Genomic DNA, 26,006 nt, shown 5'->3' on the forward strand with positions numbered 1-26,006 from the left:
ACTGCATATGGTGAGGCATGGGGACATTTGAACTACAGTCACTCAGGGCAATGCCTGAGCTGATGTTACCAAATACTTTTTTTCCGCTCCAGTACTATTGTAACCTTTATCCATTATAGAAATTGCTGCAAAACAGATTTCAATGGAGATTATTTCAACTGGAAATTGCCTCTCCACCCTTTCCATTGGCACCACAAAACTTGAGCAAAGAATATCAATTCATGGCATAGATACACTAGGATCAGTGGGCTATCTTGCAAAGCTTTATACGGTCACCCAGTATTGAGACTAGTTTTGTTGGGTACTACTCTTACTCTTTAATGATAAACATTTTCCATTTTCTGTATTTCTCAAATTGCTGAAAGCACTGGAAGAAAGGTGATCAGATTATCATGTCGGATACTTCATTCTTCAACTGTGCTAAATTGATCAAACTCAGCCAAGGGAAAAATCACACAACACCAGGTTATAGTCCAACAGGCTTAATTGGAAGCACACTAGCTTTCGGAGCGACGCTCTTTCATCAGGTGATTGTTTGTCGTTATGTGCAATCTTCTTGGAGATCCTCTCCACTTTAAGTCAGCGGTTAGTGGTGTTGATAGTAGTCATGAACATCACTCCAAAAGCTCGTGTGCTTCCAATTAAACCTGTTGGACTATAACCTGGTGTTGTGTGATTTTTAACTTTGTGCATCCCAGTCCAACACCGGCATCTCCGAATCAGCCAAGGGAGGCTGTCTATGGAGGCGCATTAACAGGCCAAGTGAGGAAAAGAGATTGCAAGGAGCTAAGCAAATGAAAATGAATTTCACAGAACAACAGGATAATTTTTCATTACATTGTGGCACCATTTGCTTGGATCAATGAAAATATTCTGGCTCACCGGACAATGTGCAATTGGTGATTAGAGACTTTTTGATATCAGTTATAATGGCCTATCTCTTGTGCTGAATTGCAACCACTCACTGTTCTCATTTTCACACATTTGTCTATTCATTTATGGAATGAGGGCATCACTGGCCAGGCCAGCATTTATTGTCCATCCCTAATGGGCAATTTGGAGTCAACTGGGTCTGTAGGCCAAAGCTTAATGGATGGTAGTTTTCCTCCCTAAAGGACATTAGTGAGCCAGATGGGTTTTTCTGACAATTGACAATGGATTTATGGTTATCATTAATCTCTTAATTTAAATTTTTATATTGAATTCAAATTCCACCATACGCCATTGCAGGATTTGAACCCAAGTCCCCATAGCACTACCTGGGTCTCTAGATTATAAGTCCAGCAATAATATCACTCAGCCATCTGCTCCTCAGAACTTTGCTATCCTGGTTCTCCTAACCCCCTTAAATTTTCTTCCTCCTTATATCTTGAATGATAAACTTATCAATTTCAATATTTCCTTCCTGAACTCACTTACTCTTAGATCTTAAAGCTATGGAACTTCTGACTTTACTCCTCTTAAAATCCACCTCAGCTTGTCATTCCTAGGCATGATTTCTTGGCTTAAAGATTTATGATACCTAATGTTTGGAACCTTGGTAGTGCCCTCAATTATATTTCTTTCATTTTTACTTGTATTTCCCCATTTTTTTGAAGTTCAAACATGCTATCTTGTGGTGCGACAGGCTTTTATTCTCAAGTCGGTATCATCTGACAATTGGATTCCCTGGAACCATGAGCATGCTGCAGCTCATTAGGTGATGCTTCACACACATATAAAATGGTTTTGTTTTTACTAGTTTGAAATATTACCTTTGGGAACTGTGCAAGAAACGATAGCCACAACATGCAGAGAATAAATATGGTCTTAAATGAGGACTGGGAACATCTTTATGATTTTTCCCGCTGTAAAATATTGTAGCTTTAAAAGTTAAACCTTATTTTTTGTAATTGGGACAAGCTCCAGTGAGATCTCTTCTCATAAATAATACATAAGTGTTATACAGTAAATACTGCACACAGTTTTTACTTACAGGATCTTCCTCCCACTTTTGCTACTAGCACTTTATTGCTAAGGTGACAATTCAAACTAATGGAGTGCTCTGGAGCCATTTTCATTCATTACTGCGGTCATAAGCACTTACAGCTCTTTCAGACTCACTAAAGGTCCCAGTTACCAAAACAGCAGCGAATGAGAACTGCATTGGCCACTTAGACAGACTGAATTCAGCTGAACCAGCTCTCCATCAGGGCAACTGAATAAATGCATCAAGATATATTTTCTTTAGAATGCAATTGTAGAGCAAATGTTCTTAAAGTAGTGCACGATCAAATTACCAGCCACAATGACAAGGAAAGATCCAATAGTTCGCATCACTGCATCAAGTGCTGTCAGAAAAAGGACAGCAAAGTGCAAGTAAGTGGAAAGGTACGTGACAACAAGATTTTGAGCTTGTTGAAGGGGTTATAGCATTGTATTGCTCTTGCTATATTTTTGGTAAGAGAGGGAGCAAAGACAAATAAGCACTGATTAACAAATCTAACCACCAAGATTCCCTAATTATTTAATAGATAAAAGTCATTACCCAGTGTTTGACTGAGCCAATCATATCGAGCAGAAAATCTTGGGTTCAATTCTTATCTTATGATGAATTATTTGGATCTCAGCCAAGATAGCAGCGTAAATGTTACAATTAGCATAGGGCTCTTGGGTCGGGAGAAAGAAAATCAAAAGAGTCCCCATTCAGGACTCAACCCGAGCATGATTTAGAGGTGGGAATGAACAGTGACACAAGCCTAAGCCAGCACTGTTAGGGTATACTTTTGGAACACCCACACCTATGCCTCAAAATTAATATTTTCTTCCTGTTTTTAAATACTTAGGCGTTCATCCTTCCCACCTCTCTTACTTTTTCAGAGCTACAACTCTTTTGATAAAGACAAAGAACTGTGGATGCTGGAAATCTAAACAAGCAAAAAAACAAAGTGCTAGAGAAATTCAGAAGGTCTTGCAGCATCTGTAGAGAGAAAAATAGTGTTTTCACTGGACTTGAAACATTAACTCTGATTTTCTCTCTCCGGATGCTACCAGATCTGCCAAGTTTTTTCCACAACTCTTGACTCTGGCTTCTTCCAAACCTTCCCTCTCTTTGATGGTGATGCCTTCAATTGCCTACACTCCACACACTCAAACTCAATCTCTTCTACCTTCCTTTCCTCCATTAAGGTACTCCATAAAGTTAAAAGATTAGGAAACTTTCGGTCACTTCTTCTTTGGCTCAATGTCCTTTTAATTTTGCTTTTGCCATTCTGGGGCATGTCAGGGCTTCATTTTAGTGATATTTTATTCATCAATGCAGAATAATTAGATTGCCTACAGTATGGAAACAGGCCCTTCCACCCAACAAGTCCATTCTGACCCTGCAAAGAGTAACCCACCCAGACCATTCCCCTACCCTGCCCCTGACTAATGCACCTAATGCAATTTAGCATGGCCAATTCCCCTGACCAGCACATCTTTTGATTTCGTGCATCTAGCTACTGGGGTAGTGACAGAAATGAGACTTTAATGATATGATGCATTTATTCCTGGCTATATTTTTTTTATAGGTGTAAAAATCCTCTTTTCCAAAACAACTAATTAATCACATTGTATTGCTCTCGAAACATATATAATTCTGCAGCCAAATAAATGAACATTTGTGACAATGGTAATCTTTTACCCTAATATGATTCAGTATGTCTCAAGAGAATGATCTAAGATTAACTATTTTATAATGAAATCACTTTAGAATCAGTCGGCTACTTTTTCCAGTTCCTATGACAGCTTGAAGGAGTTCTGATTAGACTGTTTCTGCTTTGGGGGAGCTGCGGTTATCTGCTTTTGGCAGTCAGGAAATTACAATCGAAATGGTACATGCACAGGAAGTGTGAGTGAAAACGGTGACAATAGTAATTATTACTGCATGATCCAAAATGAATGGATCAGAATATCAGTTCAAATTTGCAGACTCCTACATTGTTTTGAGTCTTGTCAGTAGCATCAAAAGCAAGGAACCATGCAGTGTGAAGATTGTGTGTAAATCACACTATCCTGCTTGGTAGAGTGGTCTTCGTAAAGATCTTGAAGCTTCGTAATCTATATTAGTTGGGTGACACAAACTATGGTTTATTCTTTTGATGTTAACCACACCCCTTGGAATCTATGAGCATTGTTAGTTATTTGTTCGATGCTGCTACCTATTGGTCAGACATTCCTTGGGGGATTGAGGTAGTGTACATCCTCTCATGAACTTATGCAGTGTACACCATTCTGGTATAAAAGACACAGATGTAGCCATATTTTGGTACAAGCAATTTAAGAATTGAATGCTGTAGTATAACAGATAGTTTCTCTTTCTCCTTCAATTCGTGTGCAACTTCAATGTGCTTAGTTGGATTTTCACCATCACCACCTGAGTTGTAACTGAGCAGGGATAGAATACATATCTTTTATGGACGTCACCTGATTTTCTGTCCAGTCCACCACCCAAAGAGTGAAGATGAATATCTACCCTATGTCTCTCACCTGCCTGAGTGAATAGAACTTGGGCATATGATTTGCTATTTTGTAGGCAGCTCACTGGATTCCATTTATTTGTATTTTAGATCCTTTTCCAATTTGTGAACTGTGCACTGCAATAGAGTTTTCCTTCTTTCAGCTGAGAATTGAAGGCAGTCTTGGGTAGCCCTTCACTTGATGTTGTCAAATAGTCTCAACTGACCCTTAACAATGTGGCATTGGCACAGCTACCAATAATGAGTCAGGATCTCGGTATTGCAATATTGCTATGTCAGCTTGCTTATCATATGGAGGTTGACATCTTCGATGGAGTGTGTATAAAATGTTTATTTGCGAAGGTAAAAGGTGCCATTATTTCAATTATTTTAATCTAGATTTTCAGATCCTGCTCATCTCGTGTATTCTTATCTTCAGATGACCATTATAAGTGCAAATCTTTTTGTTTAATGAAACAATTCTTTATCCAGCTGTGCATCTGGTGATGGTATTCTGCCCAGAGAAGAAAACTATTGGATGGGACCCAGCCATGCTTCCTCTGCATGAAGTTGGTTACGCATTAAGTCTTGACTGCAATATAGCCTCAAACTTCATCAAACTGTTGGGTATTGCAATTCTTGGATGCAAGCGCAAAATGGTTTGTTTTGGGTTGAAAGTCAAAACATTTATAGCACAGAAAAAGGCTACTTACTTGAGCCAGAGGGTCTGAGTCATAGAGCTGTACAGCACAAAAATAGACCCTTCAGTCCAACTTGTCCATGCCGACTAGATATCCTAAATAAATCCTGTCTCATTTGCCAGCATTTAGCCCATACCCACCAAACCATTCCTATTCTTATACCCATCCAGATGCCTTTTAAATATTGTAATTTTACCTGCCTCAACTGCTTCTTTTGGCAGCTCATTTCATACACACACCACTCTGTGTGAAAAAGTTGTCCCTTAGGTGCCTTTAAAATCTTTCACTTCTCACCTTACAACTGTCCAGTAGCTTTGCATTCCCTTCCCCTGGGAAACTGACCTTGGATATTCACCCTATCCATACCCCTAATGATTTTGTAAACCACTATAAAGGCCACCCCTCAGCCTTCGATACTCCAGCCTATTCAGCCTTGCCTTTTAGCTCAAACCTCCAATCCCAGTAACATTCTTGTAAATCTTTTCTGAACCCTTTTAGGCTTTACAACATCCTTCCTATAGCAGGGAAACCAGGATTGAATGCAATATTCCAAAAGCAGCCTCACCAATGACACAACATGACAGCCACAACATGACACCCTAGCTCCTATTTCCAATAAAGGCAAGCATACCATTCACCTTCTTCACTATTTTGTCTACTTGTGACTCCACTTTCAAGGAACTATGAACCTGTTCCCCAAGGTCTCTTTGTTCAGCAACACTTCCTATGGCCCTACTAGCAAGTGTATAAGTCCGGTTTTAATTTGCCTTATTAAAATGCAGCATCTCATATTTATCTAAATTAAACTCCATCTGACACTCCTTGGCCCATTGGCCCATCTGATCAAGATCTTGCTGCTCTCTGAGATAATATTCTTCACTGTCTACTATCTCCATCTAAGACCCAAGTAAAAGTTATTATAGATTTTGCTTTCATGACAATGTTAAACACAGCATTTCACATCTTACATTTCTGTGGATGGCACAATCCTTCTAATATTGTCATTTGCTCATTTGGGGATGGAGTTAGTTGTAAAACCTCAATGGACTCATTCAACTACCAGTGCAAATAGTATTTTCAAATTTATTTTATCCCCATGATTTTCAATATTTCTATCCGTTTCTCGTCCTTCCTCATATTTGAAGGCTCTTGTCTCTGTTATAATCTTAGCAAATGTCCTGAACTCTGGCTCCACATGACCTTGAACTCCGAACTAAAGTATGATGTTGAAGACAATAGTTTGCAATATTTTAGCAAATATTTGCATTGGCTTAGTATTTCATTTTTTTACTTTACGGTCCTGTTATAAAGTCTAAAGTTTCATACATGGTTCTTAAATGTTGTCAACTTTCTGTCCTCAGTCAAACTCCTGTCTTCCACCGTCCATAATCCTGAACTCATCCAAAACTTTGTTGCAGATGTCATAGTGGCAAATGTTGTTTCCCTAATACTCTAGTTCTCATTGACCTGCATTACAGAATGAGCTGGTAATACTTCAGCTTTGCATTTCTCTTAATAACCACCTCCAGCCACCAAGCTTCCGAGATAGAATCACAGAAATATACAACACAGAAACAGACCCTTTGGTCCAACGCGTCTGTGCTAACCAGATATCCTAAATGAATTTAGTCCCATTTGCCAGCACTTCGCCCATATCTGAAACCCTTCCTATTCATATATCCATCCAGACAATTTTTAAATATTACACTTCCTCTGGCAGCTCATTCCATACATGCACCAGTCCCTTTCAACTTTTTCCCCTCTCACCCTAAACCTATGCCCTCTAGTTCTGGACTCCCCCACCACAGGATGAATAGCTAAGGTCAGTTTCCCAGGGAAGGGGAATGCAAAACTATAGGACATAGTTTTAAGCTGAGAAGTGAAAGATTTTAAAGGCACCTAAGGAACAACTTTTTCACACAGAGTGGTGTGTGTATGAAATGAGCTGCCAAAGGAAGTGGTGGAGGCAGGTAAAATTACAACATTTAAAAGGCATCTGGATGGGTATATGAATAGGAATGGTTTGGTGGGTATGGGCTAAGTGCTGGCAAATGGGACAGGATTTATTTAGGATATCTGGTCGGCATGGATGAGTTGGACTGAAGGGTCTGTTTTTGTGCTGTACAGCTTTATGACTCAGACCCTCTGGCTCAAGTAAGTGGCTTCCTTCTGTGCTGTAAATGTTTTTGACTTTCGACCCAAAACAAATCATTTTGTGCTTGCAGCCAAGAACAAAAAACAAAGAGAACAAAGAAAAGTTACAGCCCAGGAACAGGCCCTTTGGCCCTCCAAGCCTGAGCCAATCCAAATCCACTGTCTAAACCTGTCACCAATAAACACCTGGATCCCTCTGCTCCCCACCTACTCATGCATCTGTCCAGACGCATCATAAATGAATCTACTGTGCCTGCCCCTACTACCTCTGTAGGCAACACATTCCAGGCACCTACCACCCTCTGTGTAAAGTACTTACCTCATGTATCTCCCTTAACTTTTCACTTCTCACCTTGAAAGCGTGGCCTCTCATTATTGAATCCTTCATCCTGGGAAAAAAGCTTATCTCGATCAACCTGTCCATACCCTTCATGATTTTGTAGACCTCAATACTCATCAGTTTGATGAAGTTTGATACTATATTCCAGTCAGGACTTAATGCGTAACCAACAGCATGGAGAAGAAGCATGGCTGAGCTCCATCCAACAGTTTTGTCTATTTACTCTATCCATGTCCCTCATGATTTTATAAACCTATATAAGGTCATCCCTCAGCCTCTGATGCTCCAGGGAAAACATCTCCAGCCTCTCCCTGTAGCTCAAATCCTCTAACTCTGGCAACATCCTTGTAAATTTTTTCTGAACACTATATTGCCCACAACATTTCAAAGGTGGCCTAACCAAAGTTCTGAATACTCCTCCACTCTGGCGTCTTTAGTATTTCCAATTGTAATCTTTACACCTTGGGTGACTGACTTCAGCTGTCTAAACTCTGGTGCCTAAACTCTGAAGTTTCTTCCCCTTACTTCTGCTCCCTAACTCTTTCTCCCACTTTAAGGCACTCCTTAAAATATAGCTATTTTTCAAACCTTTCAAACTTTGTCCTGCCATCTCATTTCATTAATAACAAATTTGTGACCACCTTCGTGAAGCACTTCAGGATAACACACGTGTTGGAAAGTTCTATATAAGTAGAATTTATTGATGCAGTCTTCCCACTTAAAAAGATTTACAAATCTCTTTATTTATCTATGTTTTAAAACATTGTTTTCCAATTTAGTCTTTATTTACCTCTTTATCCTTCCCCCAAAATGGACCACTTCACATTTCTCAGCATTCTATTTCCTACAATTTCCATCAATCCCATTTACTAAACCTGTTCACTTTCTCCGGAAGGAGCTTTCAGCCGCCCTATAGTTAAAATGGCCTCTATTGTACTATTTGCAAATTTTGATACAATGTTCCCTATATAAAAAAACAGAAATTTTAAATGTATTAAAGGAGTAGCAATCTAAATATGGACCACAGTCATCTGCAAACAACTGTCAGAAAAATTGACTCTTTAATTTTGTCTTAATTTGATCCGTTTAACAGCTATTTGCACCAACAAGTTTCTCTTGGAATTTGACATGAATTCCTTCAGCATTGGCAGAAAAGATGAGGAGCAAGACACATTTTTGCTTGACTCCACTGATAATCAGTTATTGCATTGCACACCTACTGAATCACATTGATAAACAGGTCAGCCAAACTTATAGAGTCATAGAGATGTACAGCACAGAAACATACCTTTTGGTCCAACTTAGCTATGCCGACCAGATATACTAACATATTCTAATTCCATTTGCCAGCACGTGGCTCATATCCCTCTAAACCTTCCCTATTCATATACCCATCCAGATGCCTTTCAAATGTTGTGATTGTACCAGCCTCCACCTTTTCCTCTGACAGCTCATTCCATACACACACCACTCTCTGCATGAAAAAGTTGCCCCTTAGGTCCCTTTTATATCTTTCCCCTCTCACCCTAAACCTATGCCCTCTAGTTCTGGACTCCCCCACCCCAGGGAAAATACCTTGTCCATACCCTATCCATACTCCTCATGATTTTATAAACCCCTATAAAGATCACCCTTCAGCCTCCAACACTCCAAGGAAACCAGCCCTAGCCTATTCAGCCACTCCCAATAGCTCAAATCCTCCAAACCTGGCAACATTCTTATAAATATTTTCTGAACCCTTTCAAGTTTCACAACATCTTTCCAATAGGAGGGAGGCCAGAATTGTGCACAATATTCCAAAAGTGGCCTAACCAATGTCCTGTACAGCCACAACATGACCTCCGAACTAATTTACTCAGTGCTCTGACCAATAAGGGAAAGAATAGGAAATTGTTCACTATCCTATCTACCTGCGACTCCACTTTCAAGGAATATGAACCTGCACTCCAAGGTCTCTTTGTTCAGCAACACTCCCTAGGACCTTACTATTAAGTGCATAAGTCTTGCTCTGATTTGCCTTTCCAAAATGCAGCACCTCATATTTATCTAAATTAAACTCCACCTATCACTCCTCAGACCATTGGCCCATCTGATCAATATCCCATTGTACTACTCTTAGGTAACCTCCTTCACTGTCTACTACATCTCCAATTTTGATGTCATTTACAATCTTACTAACTATACCTCCTATGATCAAATCCAAATCATTTACGTAAATGATGAAAAGCAGAAGACTCAGCAAAAATCCTTGTGGCACACCACTTTGAAACATTTTCAATGTCAATTTGCTAATGATACCAAAGACTTGTATCAGGCTAATGAAGACCAAGATAGACCTGCCCTTGTTTTTTTTGTATATTTCTCGACAATGCAAACCATCCCTGAGTTTTTAAAAAAAATAAAATTTGCACTGCATTCAAAGAAGACCACTGTCTGAGATTGTTACCAGCAAGGACTTTTCTACAAGAGGCAGGAACAAGTATTCACACTGGTTTTCAGATTCAGAATAATCTCAGATTTGTACAGTGTGACAACAAATCCATTTTTCAGTTCTCCCAAAATCACTTCTTCGTTACAAATTAGCTTGAAAGTCCTGACTGAACTAACAAACTTGCATATTTCTGTTGGAAAGTTATTTGAGCTTTATATCTAACAATCGTTGATTGTAAGGTTATGTTATTGTTAGTTGATAGCCTTGAAAGTGATGTATGATATCACACAGTTCTGCTGGTCTGGAATTCTGACTCCTCGGCCTATCACTGATTACTGTAAAGGGACTTGACATTGCTTATTTATCCAAAGGCAAGGCGATCTAGGTTACCTATCAGTTCTAAGAATCCAATATGAAATAATTAAATCCATAGAATCTGGTTAATAGAGATCCTAAAGCTATATGGTACATTGTGTCACGTCAACATTGTAGAAAATTCTTGTCTGATTGAGACTGAGGTGAATTGTTGGCTGTGTTGAGGGACAGTCACACTGTACTTTAGTTAGGGGTACTTGCAGTTGACACTTGGTAAGCTGGTACAATCAACACAAAATGAATTCAAACTTTTGAAAAAAGTCTTTCCGATATATTCTGTGTCTCATTTGCTCAAAAGTGATTGTAACACTTACACACGCACAACTATTTTATAAGTTACATATCTGAGCAGAAAATGGATACTTTGAGTTTTAATTAAATATATAATTATTTTTATGACACCAGATGATTTGTTTTTTTTAAACATAAGACGCTCACATATGAAGTATGTGCCATATTCTTACATCAAAATATTCTTGTTATCAGCCTCTGTGTAGGATTTTTTTAACCCCTAGACATTCAACTGAATAATAAAAAAGTCCCTTCTAATATCCAAGAAGATGAAAATAAAAATTCAACAAGTTGGTCATGTGGAAATTTGAAAGGTCAAATATTAATATTGGTAGATACGTGTATACACATCTCAGCATTTCCTTCCTTCAACAGTGATTTAGTACTGCTTCATTTCAGACATTCTATTTTAAAACCAACAGCTCAACATATGCTTAAATCAAGAAACTATTATATCTTTTGCTGCATAGGGTTTTACTTAAACTTTTTATATTTTAATTCAGTTACTCCTCGTTACTCTTTCTGAGTGTGAATTGTGTAATGACTGAAAGCCTTAAAGACAGATTGGAAGATGAATTATAACGTGGTGTAACATCTTTCTTCTTGCCACATCAATGAAAACCACAGATAAGATGGTTCTTATTACTCTGGTACCACCTCTTAAAATAAAGAGAAAGTTGTATGCTTCATAACTTAGGTAGATGAGGAGAAGGACATTGAGGTATTTTGGCTTTGGATAGTAATTTCATTGCACAGTATTACAATACCAAAGAAAGAGATATCAAATAACTCTAATGGACCTAAAAGTGACTTGGTCATGGTGACCATCAGACAACTGTTTTAATCTGTGAATTTCACAAAACTATCTTGGCCACTTCCCCAACACTTTTCTGTTAACCATGTATGGAACTCAGAAGTGAAGTATAGCCCATGCATACCGTCTTGTTCAGTCTTTGTCATTTCTTCGAGTTTCTTCTGTTTCAGTGTGTCCACCACGTCAGCTAAACTTCCTTTGCGGCGCTCAGGTGTTCCAAAGACTGCACCGGTCATAACGTCACCGCGTTCACGGGCCCCTTCATCTGGCTTGTGTGGTGAGGTAGTTGCATTGCGGAAAGAGTATAGGGAACAGACTTTGTTGTTGTCAGAATCCTATTAAAAAAAGATAAAGCATAAAGTAACACAGTCACACTCACAAATGAATCAAAAAAGCCAAAGCATCTTGTTTAAATTATCTTATAATATTTTATTTTCCCCAATGCATAATTTTCTTTTTCTCTCCCCTGCCATTATCCTCAGCTGTTGGTACCAATAGGTCAATGGAAGTATATACATCCAAGGACATCACAATGCTATTGTGCAATTTGCTTGTCTGGTATTCAAAGGAGTTCCAGTAGAAGAGTCATCTTTCCAAGCTAATGCGATTAGTTTTGTGAACACGTGTTCAGATGTCAGTTGAGGCTGGAAATAAATGCAAGAATGTTTTAAAATCTGGAATCTAACTCTGATTGAGTCAAGCAATATAACATCTGGTTTGACTGGTTTAGTTATAAAACCAGTGGTGTTAGATGAATTTTTAAATGCCTACTGAACAATTATATATACCAGAGAAATATCTACTGTCAAATTTTATGATCGTAATAATGATCAGTATAACATTGACAATCTGCAGTAGATTTCACTAATTTAGCTGATAAAATTTGTCAATTATCACATTTGCAAATTGCACAAAGATATTGCGGAGTAGAACATCATCACTAGAAAATGTCAATCCACTTTTAATCCTTGAATACAATCACATACTCCTGAAATTTTGCCTTGAGAATTTGAATAGTGTTCCGTTTCTTAGGTAGATCCAGCAATTGATCAAAAATTTACAGATCACATGTCAAAGAGCCATAAAGCACGGAAACAAACCTTTCTGTCCAACTCGTCCACGCCAACCAGACAACTCAATCTAATCTAGCCCAACTTGCCCATATTTGATCCATTTCCTTCTAAACCTTTCTATTCATATGTCCATCCAGATGTTTTTAAAATTTTTTGTAAGTTTTCCAGCCTCCACCATTTCCTTTGCTAGCTAGTTCCATACACACAGTATCCTCTGCATGAAAAAGTTACCCCTCAGGGTAATTTTTAATTTTCTCCTCTCTCACCTTAAATCTATGCCCTCTAGTTCTGCACTCCCCTACCCTCTGAAAAATACCTTGGCTATTCACCCTATCCATGTCCCTTATGATTTTATAAACCTCTACAGGGTCACTTCTCAGTCTCCAGCGCTCCAAGGAAAATAGCCCCAGCCAATCAACCTCTCCTTATAATTCAAACCCTCTGGTCCTGGCAATATCCTTGTTAATCATTTCTGTAACTTCTCACGTTTAGCAATATCTTTCTATAGAATGGTAACCAGAACTGTACACAGTATTCTAAAAGTGGCCTCACCAATGTCCTGTACAGCCGCAACTTGATATCCCAATTCCTATACTCAGTGTTCTGACCAATGAAGGTGCGTTTGCCAAATGCCTTCTTCACCACTCTCTGTCGACCTGGAACCTTGCACCTGCCCCCTTCGGTCTCTTTATTGGCAAAACACTCCCAAGGCCTTACCATTAAGTGCATAAGTCTGCTCTAGTTTTCCTTACCAAAATTCAACACCTTACGTTTATCTAAACTAAACTCCATCTGCCATTCCTAAGCCCTTTGGTCCCATCTGGTCAAGGTCCATTGTATTCAGAGATAGTCATCTTCACTGTCCACTGCACCACCTATTTTTGGTGTCATCTGCAAACTTATCAACCATGCCTTCTCTATTCACATTTACATAAATGACAAAAAGCAGCAGACCCAGCATTCATCGTTGTGACACACTGCTGGTCACAGGCCTCCTGTCCAAAAAGCAACCCCCACCACCGCCCTCTGTCTCCTACTGTCAAGCCAGTTTTGTATCCAATTGGCTAGCTACCCTGAATCCCATGTGATCTAACCTTACTAAGCAGTCTATCATGAGGAATCTTGTCGAACACTTTGCTGAAGTCCTTGCAGAAAATGTCTACTCCTCTGCTTTCATAATTCTTCTTTGTCACCTCTTCAAAAAACTCAATCGAGTTAGTGAGACACAATTTCTCGTGCAAAAAAATGATGTTCACTATCCCTAATTAATCCTTGCCTTTCCTGATGCATGTAAATTCTGTCCCTCAGAATCCCCTTCAAAAACTTACCCATCACTGATAGGAGGCTCACTGGTCTGTCGTTCCCTCACTTTTCCTTGCCACCTTTCTTAAAAATGGTACCACTTTAGTCAACCTCCAGTGTTCGGACACATCATTTATGGCTGTCAATGATACAAGTATCTCACCAAGGAACCCAGTAATCACTTCCTGAGCTTCGCACAAAGTTCTGGGAAACATCTGATCAAGTCTCAGGGCTTTGTCCACCTTTATGTGTTTTTTTAAGAGCTCCAGCAACTCCTCTTCTGTAAGATGAACTCTTTTCAAGGCATCACTATTTATTTCCCCAAATTGTCTAGCTTCCATGCCTTTCTTCACATAAAATACTGACGTGTAATATTTGTTTAGTATCTCACCCATCTCCTGTGGCTCCACACATAGACGGGTTGGTCTTTAAGGGGCCTTAATCCCTCCTGAGTTACTCTTTGGCCCTTAATGTACTAACAGAATCTTTTTGGATTCTCCTTAATTCTATTACCAAAGCTGTCTTATGTCCCCTTTGCCCCCTCCTCATTTGCCTCTTAAGAATATTCCTGTCCTTCTGCTTCTTTCCACATGTAATAATATTTTTAAAAACTCCAAACAAATTGCATGTAAAATTAGCATGGTGAAGAAATCAGTAACTTATTCGATGAATGCTGTTCAAAATTTTCATTCCCATATTGCTCCATAGATAACCACACTGCAATCAAGATTGACTGCATTGAGAGCAGGATCCATACATAATGACTACATCCATATTCTGGGGGTACATTTCAATAAGTTTTTTTAAGAAACTTGAAACAAAACTATTGATTCTCATTAAGCAACAAGAATGGGATTTTTTGGTGAGATGCTATTAAAACATTTTCTTTTAGTTAATGTACGAAGTGTAAAATTCTACAGTTCTATTATTGCCTCTGATATTAACAACTTTTTTCAGCACAGCCCTCCCTATCTTCCCTCTCAGCACTCAAAGTGAGAACCAAAACCTATACATAGGTGTCTGTTGGTGTTCCCACACAAGGAATGAAGGAATGGTGTTCTTTGACACTAAGACCAAGCCAAATGTTGCATCTTTCATGTGCGGTTAGAAGAAGTAACACAAGAAATAGCAAGTACCACCAAGCTTACTATATGAAGGGTGTTTAAGCATGGCAGTGAGTTCCAGAGCAATTAAAGTATTGCAAAACACACTGTATTAATCTTCAAAATTAAATTCCTACATGTTCAATTTTGAATTTATTTTATTTTTGATTTTCTTTTTATTTGTTGAGGTCTATAGAGAAAGGAACTATGTAGAGCTTCATTGTACCCTGCAGGCACACTCCTGACTAGAACTGGCGACGATGTCAGCAGAGTGCATCTGTTCTCACTGTGTGTTTGCCTGCTGACATATGTGGAGCAGCCAGTTAACATAAGATTGTGCATTATAGCCAGGAGCTGGTTGAATCAACTGAGCCAGTAAGAGAAATGAGAGAAGAAACTAAGTCACTTGCACTGAAATTGTTGCACCCTCATCCCTGAGTCAGTAGATATGAATTCAGGTTCCTTTCCATAAACTTAAACAAAACATTTAGCCTAACACTCCAATGTAAGGTTGATGCAGTGCTGCACAGTTCAAGGAGACACCTTTCAGACTGGACATTAGACTGAGGTATCAGCTGCCCTCTCAGGTGAATGTAAAAGGTCCAGTGACGTCTTTCAAGAAGACATGGTTCTCCATGTCAAGACCAATTTCTGTCATCTCAATCACCATCACCAACCAAGAAGTAAAAACAAAAACTTTGTAGAAGCTCAGCAGATCTGGCAGCTTCTGGATTAGTGGTGCTGGAAGAGCACAGCAGTTCAGGCAGCATCCAACAAGCAGCGAAATCGACCTTTCGGGCAAAAGCCCTTCATCAGGAATAAAGGCAGTGAGCCTGAAGCGTGGAGAGATAAGCTAGAGGAGGGTGGGGGTGGGGAGAAAGTAACATAGAGTACAATAGGTGAGTGGGGGAGGGGATGAAGGTGATAGGTCAGGGAGGAGAGGGTGGAGTGGATAGGTGGAAAAGGAGATAGGCAGGTAGGACAAGTCATGGGGACAGTTACTGAGCTGGAAGTTTGGAACTAGGGTGAGGTGGGGGAAGGGGAAATGAGGAAACTGTTGAAGTCCACATTGATGCCCTGGGGTTGAAGTGTCCCGAGGCGGAAGATGAGGCATTCTTCCTCCAGGCGTCTGGTGGTGAGGGAGCAGCGGTGAAGGAGGCCCAGGACCTCCATGTCCTCGGCAGAGTGGGAGGGGGAGTTGAAATGTTGGGCCACGGGGCAATGTGGTTGATTGGTGCAGATGTCCGGGAGATGTTCCCTAAAGCGCATCTATGGTAGGCAAGCAGGAAGCTGGATGAACACAGCAAGCCAGGTAGCATTAGCAGGTGGAGAAGTTGACGTTTTGGGTGTAATCCTTCTTCAGAATTCTGTGGACAGAGTTAGTGTTTTAAGTCCAATATGACAGTTCTTCAGGCAAACAAGCGGAATTTTGGATGCAAAATATTAACTCTATATCTCTCTCCATAGATACTGCTGGAGCTGTTGAGTTTCTCCAGCGCTTTCTACTTTCATTTCAGATTTCAAGCATCGACAGTATTTTGTTTTCATCATCGAAGAGATTTTCTGGTCATTATCATATTCTTGACTTATGGGAGCTTGCTGTGTGCAAATTGTTTGCTACATAATAACAGTGATTACATTTAGTTGACGATAAAACACTTTGAACATAACAGCAGAAGAAATAGGAGCCAGAGTAACGATTAGCTCCTTCAAATCCTCTCCACCATTCAATAAGTTCCTGGCTGATTTTTTATCTCCATGTCATGTTCCTCCATTATTTCCTTGATGTGCAAAAGTCACAAATAATTATCTTGAATAAGTTACCTGTATTCACTGCTTTCTAAGTAGAGAATTCAAAATATTTATAACCATTTGAATTAAAGAATTTCTCCTCATCTCAATCCTAGATAGCTAACCTCTTATTCTGAGACAGATGCATAGATACCACAGCCAGCAAAAACATCCTCCCAGTACCTAGCCTTCATAAATTTTATATGTTTCAATTACAGCACAACTCATTCTTTCAAATCTACAAAATATAAATTTAACCCATTCAATCATTTCTCCTGGTATAAACTCTACCTTTTAGAAACATGTCTGTGGAATCTTACATAGGTCTGGACAATGTAGGCTGTGGAAGCAGTGTACCTGAATCAGGTGACAAATGTGGGTGAGGCCCATCTCAACATTGAGATCATCATTTATGCTTTCAGCAATTAGCGTAGTGAGATTCTCACCAAGTCAAAGTCATTATTGTTTGTTAAATGCTTTGTAAATGTCACAACTTGTCTCATTAATATTCAAGCCCTATCTCATAAGGCTTGAATTTGACCATCAAACAAGGTCAAAATCAGGGAGAGTTCAACTATGACACCAGAGCGAGCACCTGGTGGATTCAGCTTGCCACTTCTCCAAATGACCTGCATGTTGGAAACTGGGCACAAATCTCAGGGCATACTGCATGGGCACTGGGCACAAGCATCACATGTTCATGGATATTGGACATCTGACATACGCCAGTTCCAAAGAATTCTCATGGCCCATCTCCAATTCCCTTATTGGTCACTTCCGCACTTCAATGCTGCACCTCAGGCTGCTCCAGTATCTATCACTGAAGTGGTTCAGCAAGAACACAGCGCACTCAAGCACATGCGCCCAGCTCACGGACTGGACTATACTGTATGTCTGGGCTCTTCCATTGCGGTCATAGTGCACATTTACTGTGAATCTTCCCAAATGGTCAAAGCATCCATGCCTTGCATCGTCATTTCTGCACTTTGCTCACTCAGCCAGGCTCATACTACTGTTGTCTTTCTTTGCTGTTGCAAACACTAAGCCAGGAAGCCTGTCATAGCTGGCAGCAGGCCTCAGCCAATTCCAGGAGACAGCCTTTTTCAGGGAGTTCTGACATAGTAAGACAAGGTCCACTGATTTCAGTCCAGATGCTGTTGGGGTGATCAGAGTCAGGATCCTCCCCTCATAAGATGCTAGAAGCTGAATAATAAGCAGTAGACCATTTCTTTTGAATCTTTTTTCCTTATTATGGGCTGTTCTCCTGGAATGAGAAAGAGGTAGATACAACATTGGATGAAAATGGATGGCACAGTTGGCACTGGTGGGGAAGTATCCTGAGTGAATGTGCAGGCAGCACAGAGGACATCAGGGTTTATGATATCAGGAGTTTAAATGGGTGGGACGGAGTGGGGAAGATGTTGCAGGCAATAGTGGGAGTAGTAGAGCATGAACTATCGCAGAGATAGAGTGGGTAGGAGGTATTGGAGAGAAGATCATGGCACCTACCCTGGCAGAGTGAAGAAGAATATTGACCTTCTTACAGGGCCGGGCGTTCTGCAAGGAGGAGAAAGTGAGGACTGCAGATGTTGGAAATCAGAGTCAAGAGTGTATTGCTGGAAAAGTACAGCAGATCAGGCAGCATCTGAGGAGCAGGAGAATAAACATTTCAGGCATAAGCCCTTCGTCAGGAATGATGAAGGCTTTTGCCTGAAATGTCGATTCTCCTGCTTCTCAGATGCTACCTGACCTGCTGCGCTTTTCCAGCAATACACTCTCGACATTGGGCACTCTTTAAGACAACCAAGAGCTCTTTAAGCTGGTTAGCATTATTGGACCAGGCTGGAATGGTTTGGTGTTATGGCCTCCATCACTGGTCCTGGGGTGTGGGTGTGGGGATGAAGAAGTCCCACCCTTGCGCTACCCCATCCAGCTGAACCTTCAGGACCCTGCCTACAAAGGAAGCACTCATTTATCCCTGATTGTCACACGCAGGGAAACTGCCAGTTGGCATGCAGGACAGCTCCAGACTGACTGTGCTTGTCCGGAGGTAGAACACACTTTTAAAGGTGGCATGACTTCAAGATATGCAGTAAATTCTGGGATGTCCACTGCATAACAAGTTGTTCAGGTCGTCAATCCAGTGTGAGAAGTTACCATAGGGGCATAGTGGGTAACTATTGAGGGGAGTTTGATGAAATGAGGTAAGAAAACTCTCCAGGGCTCAGCAACAAACCTTCCAAAAAACATGACAACTCGGACTTGGCCAAAAGATTTAGCTGTTTGTTACAGTTCCTTAATTATAAGTATGCCTTTTTATATGTAAAACGACCCAGGTCCCTATGAATGCCAACATTTTATATTTGCTTGCCATTAAAAAAAATTTTTTTATTTTTCTTACCAAAGTGGATTAATTCACACTTTTGCACAAAAATTTTACATTCTTGCCTGATCACTTAATCTACCTTCATCTTGTTGTAGATGCCTTGCCTGTTCCTTACAATTTACTTTCCCACCAAACTCTGTATTATCAGAAAACTTGGATACATTACTCATGCTTTCATCTGGTTATTTTTAATAACCCGTACAGATATGTAACAACACACCGCAAGTGGGGCTTGAACCTTGACTTCTGGCCCAGAGTAGGGTCACTAACACTGTGCCAGGAGAGCGCCTCACACCCTTAGCTAAATAATGAATACAGATTCTAAACAACTGAAGTCCAGCATTGAGCCTTGGAACACATCATTAGTAGCAGCCTGCCAATCTGAAAATGATCAATTCCGAATCTCCGTTTCCTATTTATTAACTAATCCTCAGTTCACACCAACTTAAAACAGCGAATCCCATGATCCCTAATTTTGTGTGGGTCCATATCAAGTGTTTTTTGAAACTGCAAATGCATTACTTCCACTGGTTCCCTTATTCGTTCTACTTGTAACAACATGAAAGACCTCTAAAAGATTTGTCAAACATGAATTCTCTTTTATAAATCTGTGTTAATTCTGCCCAAGCAAATTACGACTTCCTAAAAATCTTGTTTATGAATGTCCCTACTAGTCAGTTCAATCTTATTCCAATGGTGGAGCACCCGGAGATCAGACAGAATTATCCTTTAAAGCTTTTACAATACAAGCAAGTAATCTTCTTTAGAAGAAATGTCAAACTTCAAACACAACATTTTAAGAAAAGTATTCAACTGAACAGCAATGCTCATCTTTTCTATCCACCTCCAAAATATTTGTAGCGAACCTATTACATTTATTGTTTTGTTTAAATTGGGAAATTCTAATCTTATAAACAAAGACAATTGCAGCATGGTTTCCTAGCTTTAATTGCACTTGCAATCTGCTTGCTTTCCCTCAGTACAAACAAGTGCTTCTTCAATTCAAGGCAGTGCACTCCCACATGTGTAATATTACTTAGTTAATTAGAAAGAGCTTATATCTGCTCAGATTGGTGTGGGTTTACCATCTACTACTGAACAGTCCTATCATTTGCAACCACAGTGATATTACATAGGCCCTCAAAGTACAAACAAGTACAAACATCTTGGGATAATTTCTAACCAGAGACACATCTTTTAATTACCTTTATTTTAAATATTTTAATTAAAGAGTATTAATTACATCATGAAGCAAGAGTTCTATCAAAGTTGCTGCTAGGTTGGATGAATTGACAAAATCTCTGGGCCTTTTGCCCCTCCACCAGCATAAACCTATATTTAAACCAGAATGACTGAATGTTAGCTTGTGCTGCTTCTGACTTTCTTTTGCCAAATTAATCCTATTTCACATCTGTATAGCATTTTTGAGAAGGCAGCACATGACAAGCAGATGCAATTCAAACATACAGATCAACCTCTAACCATTGAAGAATATGGTGCCATTACATTCCCAAACCAGGCATGTTAAAGACTCAGCCCTCAGCATGATTTCTTTCTTATGGAAAGCAAAGATATCGCTAAGGAACTATCAAATGCAAAGATATCATTCTGAAGCAACACTATTGTTCCTCCCAAGATTCCATTGTCTGAAAAATATTTATTGCAAGTGATCTAACATTATCAACTAAGAACAAATTCCACAGACACTACAAATTTCCAGTCTCTTGCTGGGGCTTTAAAGATGCAAGTTAACTTATGAAAGGTTGAACATTGAGAAGACCAATTAAAGATAGGAGGACAAGGGTTGGCTGTAAACCAAGATAGATAATCCTTATAAACATGCAGGAATGCAGTAAGCTTAAAGTGAATGTTGGCTGATTTGCTGCAAGATTCATGTTACGCATAGCACACATCCCAGTTAGGAGACTCTTTTCCAATATACCCAACCATCTAACCTCTCCTCCCTCAGTCTCAGTATTGAGTAAACAAAGGTACTGTTTCTGTAGTTGGGTGACATATGAGGTTTTATTGCTGTGTTGTATTAGGAAGTAAACATCAATGGGAAAAGAAATACTTGAGTGTACATTATTGAGAATTGTTTTTTGCATATATTGGCAGATATTCAGAAAAGTAACTGAAACCACCACCACACATATTCACAGACTGGAGTAAGTGATCAACATGTATACCTGACTCATTGAGCCAGTACAGAACTACAACTTACAATAGGTTTGTCCAGGCAGCAATCCTTTGAACAGACATATTATGAAATTACCAAATGTGATCTTCATTAATTTCTTCCCTTAAGTATAAATTTGTGATATAATGCACATATGCAAATAGTAACATTTGAGGTACTCTTCAGCTTTGGTTAGAAATGAAAGAAAAGGAATTTACAGTATTTGGGATTTTACACAGAGAACAACAGCTATATTCATTGATATTTGCGATAGTTGCCATGGCAGCTCCAGTATTTTGAGGTGCAGCTAAAACAGCCCAAGGAGTTGAGATATCTTTTCCAAGGAATGGCATTCTTGCAGTACACCTAATTCAATATTCACATTCAAACCATCCTGAAAGCCTTTGTGGTAACTGATGACAAGTTTTATCCAAGAAATGGCATCTAACAAACTACAGTCAACTATCAGAAAAATTTCAGTTCAACATTTTCCAAAGTAACATGTAAAGCAACAGAACAGCAGCCAATAACCCCTGAGGGAAGCAACAATCAAAAGCTGATTTCCAATGTCACAACACATATGTCTGCCCTCTAAGCTTTACCATAATGAAGTGGTGTTAACTTGCAATGTCACATTAAGGACAACAGCCAAATGATTGCTGTCACAATAAAATGGCCTTAACTTCCAATAATGCCAGAAAGATTATTTAACTGTTTGCTGAAATGACTCATTATGGTAATAAAAAATCTGTATTTGCCCATAAAATGCATATTATCAAAAAGAAACAATGTGTTTTGTAGAAGTCACATTGCACTCACATTTAGCTTTTGAAATACTAGTAGCACACAGAGGAAAATTCAAATGGCAGGGGTATATTGAATACATATAATCTGAGAAATAGTACATAGAATTTTTTTTAAAATGTTGCAAAGAAATGAGTAATTCAGCCCAACTGATCCAAGCTGTTGTTTGTAACCCACTCAAGTCTCCTGTCAACCTCCCTCCTCTAACACTATTAAGACCCTTTAGTCTCAACTTCATGATACATTGAAACTAAATTCCCATTAAATGCATATATGCTACTGGCCTTAACTATTCCCTAATCAACATTCTTATCACTTTCTGAGTGAAAGCTTTATTCTGATTTCCCCATTTGTTTACTTAGTTACTACTTCATCGGAATAAACATTGATATCATTCTCTTTTTTTTGCACTATGCCAAGCTTTGACCCGGCAACCATACAGTAAGGAAAATCTGTAAATTCTTTACAACATTAATTGTACCTGTAATTATTTTTAAGAATATTTGAAAAGGACAACGAGGTGTTTGTATCAATTGTAAAAGGATGAATTGTATTTCAGAAACACAGTACAGAAGTTAAGCAATGCTGAAAAAGGCATTTTGCCTTGCACTGATGAAAACAACACCTTTACTATAGAAAAGGGGAGTACTGATTAGTTGGCTAGTGGATTCTGATTGATAGAGGTGATGCCATGAAGAATGCAGCACTTAGATAATGACTGACAACTGCAAATTTTGATCAATTTTAAACTAGACATGCTGATACTAATTGGTCAAGGCATTTCCCTGCAAAAGTATGAGAATGACTATCACCTATTTTGTTGTATCAAAACAAACAGTGTACACAACAAATTCTGTCAATTAGAGTGATGAGTGTGAGATGAAAAGGCACAATAAAATAGTTTTCATCAGCAATAATTCAAAACAAAATCATGTGACTTGGTGACCCTTCATTTGGCCCTAGAAGATAGTTGCCATATGGTTAGCAGATACACAGGAGAGCCACAATGAAAGTGGTCAGCATACAGATGCAAGTACAGAGAGAAGGCAGACAGACAAACACAGAATTCTTGCAAGGAGAAGCATCAAATTCCATCTAGGAAGAGGCCAATACTTGTTCTGTTTGGCAGGGAAGGAGATAGGAGCTCATGGAGACAATATGAAAGCTAACTAAAATTATATAAAACCTGAAAAAAAACATTTGAAAAACTTGGAAATGTTAAAGAGCTGGATGTTTTCTTAGACAAAGCCAAATTGTGAAGAGAGGTGTTATTGATTGGTTACTTGAAAAGGAACCTAGGAAAGCTACACTCTCAGAACTGTTATGATGCAAAGGAGAGAGTGTTTTTAAAAGTGTGCCTTTATGATTACAATGACATCCATGAAACATGGAGCTGAAAGCTGTTGACAGATGAGACTCCTAGCTTACTCTGAGGAATAAAGGGCAGCATATTGTGGAATTGTGACACATGTCTGCGGGAAGCATTGTGGGTACTTGAGATTCTATAATGTCTATCTTTTTTGTTTGCATTAGAGTTAGGGTTATTCACCGTGTAATTCAGCTTTTTAAAATCATTTGCCTCTTAATTCATGTTTGATTTACAATGGTTCTGATCAGTATTTAGATAAAAGTTACATGGAGTGAAATCTTGCGAGTAATATTTTTATTTGAGGATGTCATTTGGTTATTTCGCTCTATTGTTCTTCCACAGGGACTGAAATATCCACTTCTTTTTTAAAAAGTTTACAATATAGTATCTAGAAATGCTCCCAGCAATTAATTGTGATCTAACAGAAATAAAATTGTAAAATTCTGAAAGAGATGATCAAATTAGATTAGATTACTTACAGTGTGGAAACAGGCCCTTCGGCCCAACAAGTCCACACCGCCCCGCCGAAGCGCAACCCACCCATACCCCTAACCTAACACTACGGGCAATTTAGCATGGCCAATTCATCTGACCTGCACATCTTTGGAGTGTGGGAGGAAACCGGAGCACCCGGAGGAAACCCACGCAGACACAGGGAGAATGTGCAAACTCCACACAGACTGAGGCGGGAATTGAACCCGGATCTCTGGCGCTGTGAGGTAGCAGTGCTAACCACTGTGTTACCGTGCCACCCTCAAATTTAGGCAGCATCTGTAGGGAGAGAGAAACAGAAGTAACACTTCAGGTCTTTCACAGTTTTTAAGCAAGAGCAGGGTGGAATAAGGGAAACATGAAGAATGGGATGGAAGACTGGAAGCTAGACAAGATTCATTCCACACTTAAAACTGTTTTTATTTCATATTGTCAGCATCTACAGTAATCTACCATTCATTACGTGGTTCAAGTGTAGTCTGGTGCAAGTTTAGCGCAGCTTCTCTAATTTTCAATTCTATTCACCTGTAAATAAACAGCTCATTTATTCAACCACATTACATATTGGAATGTCTCAAATCTGCTTTCATTATCAATGATTTCCAATACATTCCACACTCTCCCTCTTTATGGTCGTTCAAGCGGGCATTGGATAAGCATATGGAGGTTATTGGGCTAGTGTAGGTTAGGTAGGCTTCGGTCGGCGCAACATCGAGGGCCGAAGGGCCTGTACTGCGCTGTATTTTTCTATGTTCTATGTTCTATGTTCTATGTGCTCACTGGACAACAATACACCACAAACTGAGGATAAGTGTTTAAATTCTCTTTGCTATTGTCTCCAGTTAAGGTACTGAAATGATCCTCTACATATTGCAGAAGTGACTTCAAGTGTTTTACAATATATTATCTTAAAGTCAGTATTTTGAAACACAGTCAGTATAACGGCTGAAGAGAATTCACAGACACAATGGAAATATTGGGTACATTAAGCAAACTTTTTTCACACTGATGCCAGAACAATTGACGCTATTATATGTTGTAATATACCACTAGACTACAGCTACTTAACTGTATGCATGATAGGTAATACAATCACCCAAGTGTTGAAAGTACACTGCCAGAGGAAAAATTCCAATGCTGTTAGATCAAGGTATGCCAGCTTAATCATTCCATTGTTCTAGTATAGAGTAAAATGTTAAAATACTTGACTATATTTTAGTGCTAAAATGGTATTTTAATTCACAAACAACTTAATCATATGTGAATTATATAGAATAATACTTGCTAGTAATATAAAAATTATAATTTACATAATTATACATAGAATAGGGTGACTATGTCACAGGTGTTTACATAACTACTTTCTCAAAGGGATGGAACATTTATGGAAAGTACCATCCATGTAAAATATTTCTGGTTGTCTTTTATCAAAGGATTGCATGGATTTCTTTTCAAATAAATGTTATTTCCTACCATACTGTTAAACCCCTAATCTAGGTTCTCTACCCAACAGAGCTACTCCATTGACATCAATGCTTGTGAGAAACTACCTGTTTTTGTATTATGTGGGTACTATACTATATTAGTAACAAGCAATCTTCAAGTCCAAATCTACAAGGACACCAGCCTGATGTTACAAACCCCCATTAGTATCGATGGAGCACCTGACATCTTCAATGACAATTACAGAGCCGTTCTGGTAAACATATTTTATCTCTGTTGAGCTGAAAGTTTGAAGTTTTCTTTTGGAATTTACATCCCCATTTTATGTTAAAAGAACACTTCAAATCAATAAGATTTCTTTTAAACTTTCCATCACTTTTTTGGGGCTAATATTTTGTTTTAGATAGCAACTTTCGTGATATTAGCTTTCAAACTTAAATTTGTTAAGAACTCTGGAAAAATAGCAAACAAATGACATGA

The 26,006-nt window shown here is 39.0% G+C and overlaps 1 protein-coding gene across 18 annotated transcripts in view; it reads right to left on the reverse strand.

Annotated features, from left to right (window-relative positions):
- Nucleotides 1-26,006, reverse strand: part of sox6 (SRY-box transcription factor 6) — a 641,917-nt gene that overhangs the window by 321,184 nt on the left and 294,727 nt on the right. For all 18 annotated transcript variants that reach the window (XM_072592368.1, XM_072592380.1, XM_072592378.1 and 15 more), the window contains one exon: nt 11,709-11,919. In XM_072592368.1, the coding sequence (XP_072448469.1) occupies nt 11,709-11,919 (211 nt within the window). The remainder of the gene's footprint in view (nt 1-11,708; nt 11,920-26,006) is intronic.

The sequence above is a fragment of the Chiloscyllium punctatum genome, chromosome 22, assembly GCF_047496795.1.
Source record: "Chiloscyllium punctatum isolate Juve2018m chromosome 22, sChiPun1.3, whole genome shotgun sequence".
NCBI classification, from domain to species: Eukaryota; Metazoa; Chordata; class Chondrichthyes; order Orectolobiformes; family Hemiscylliidae; genus Chiloscyllium; species Chiloscyllium punctatum.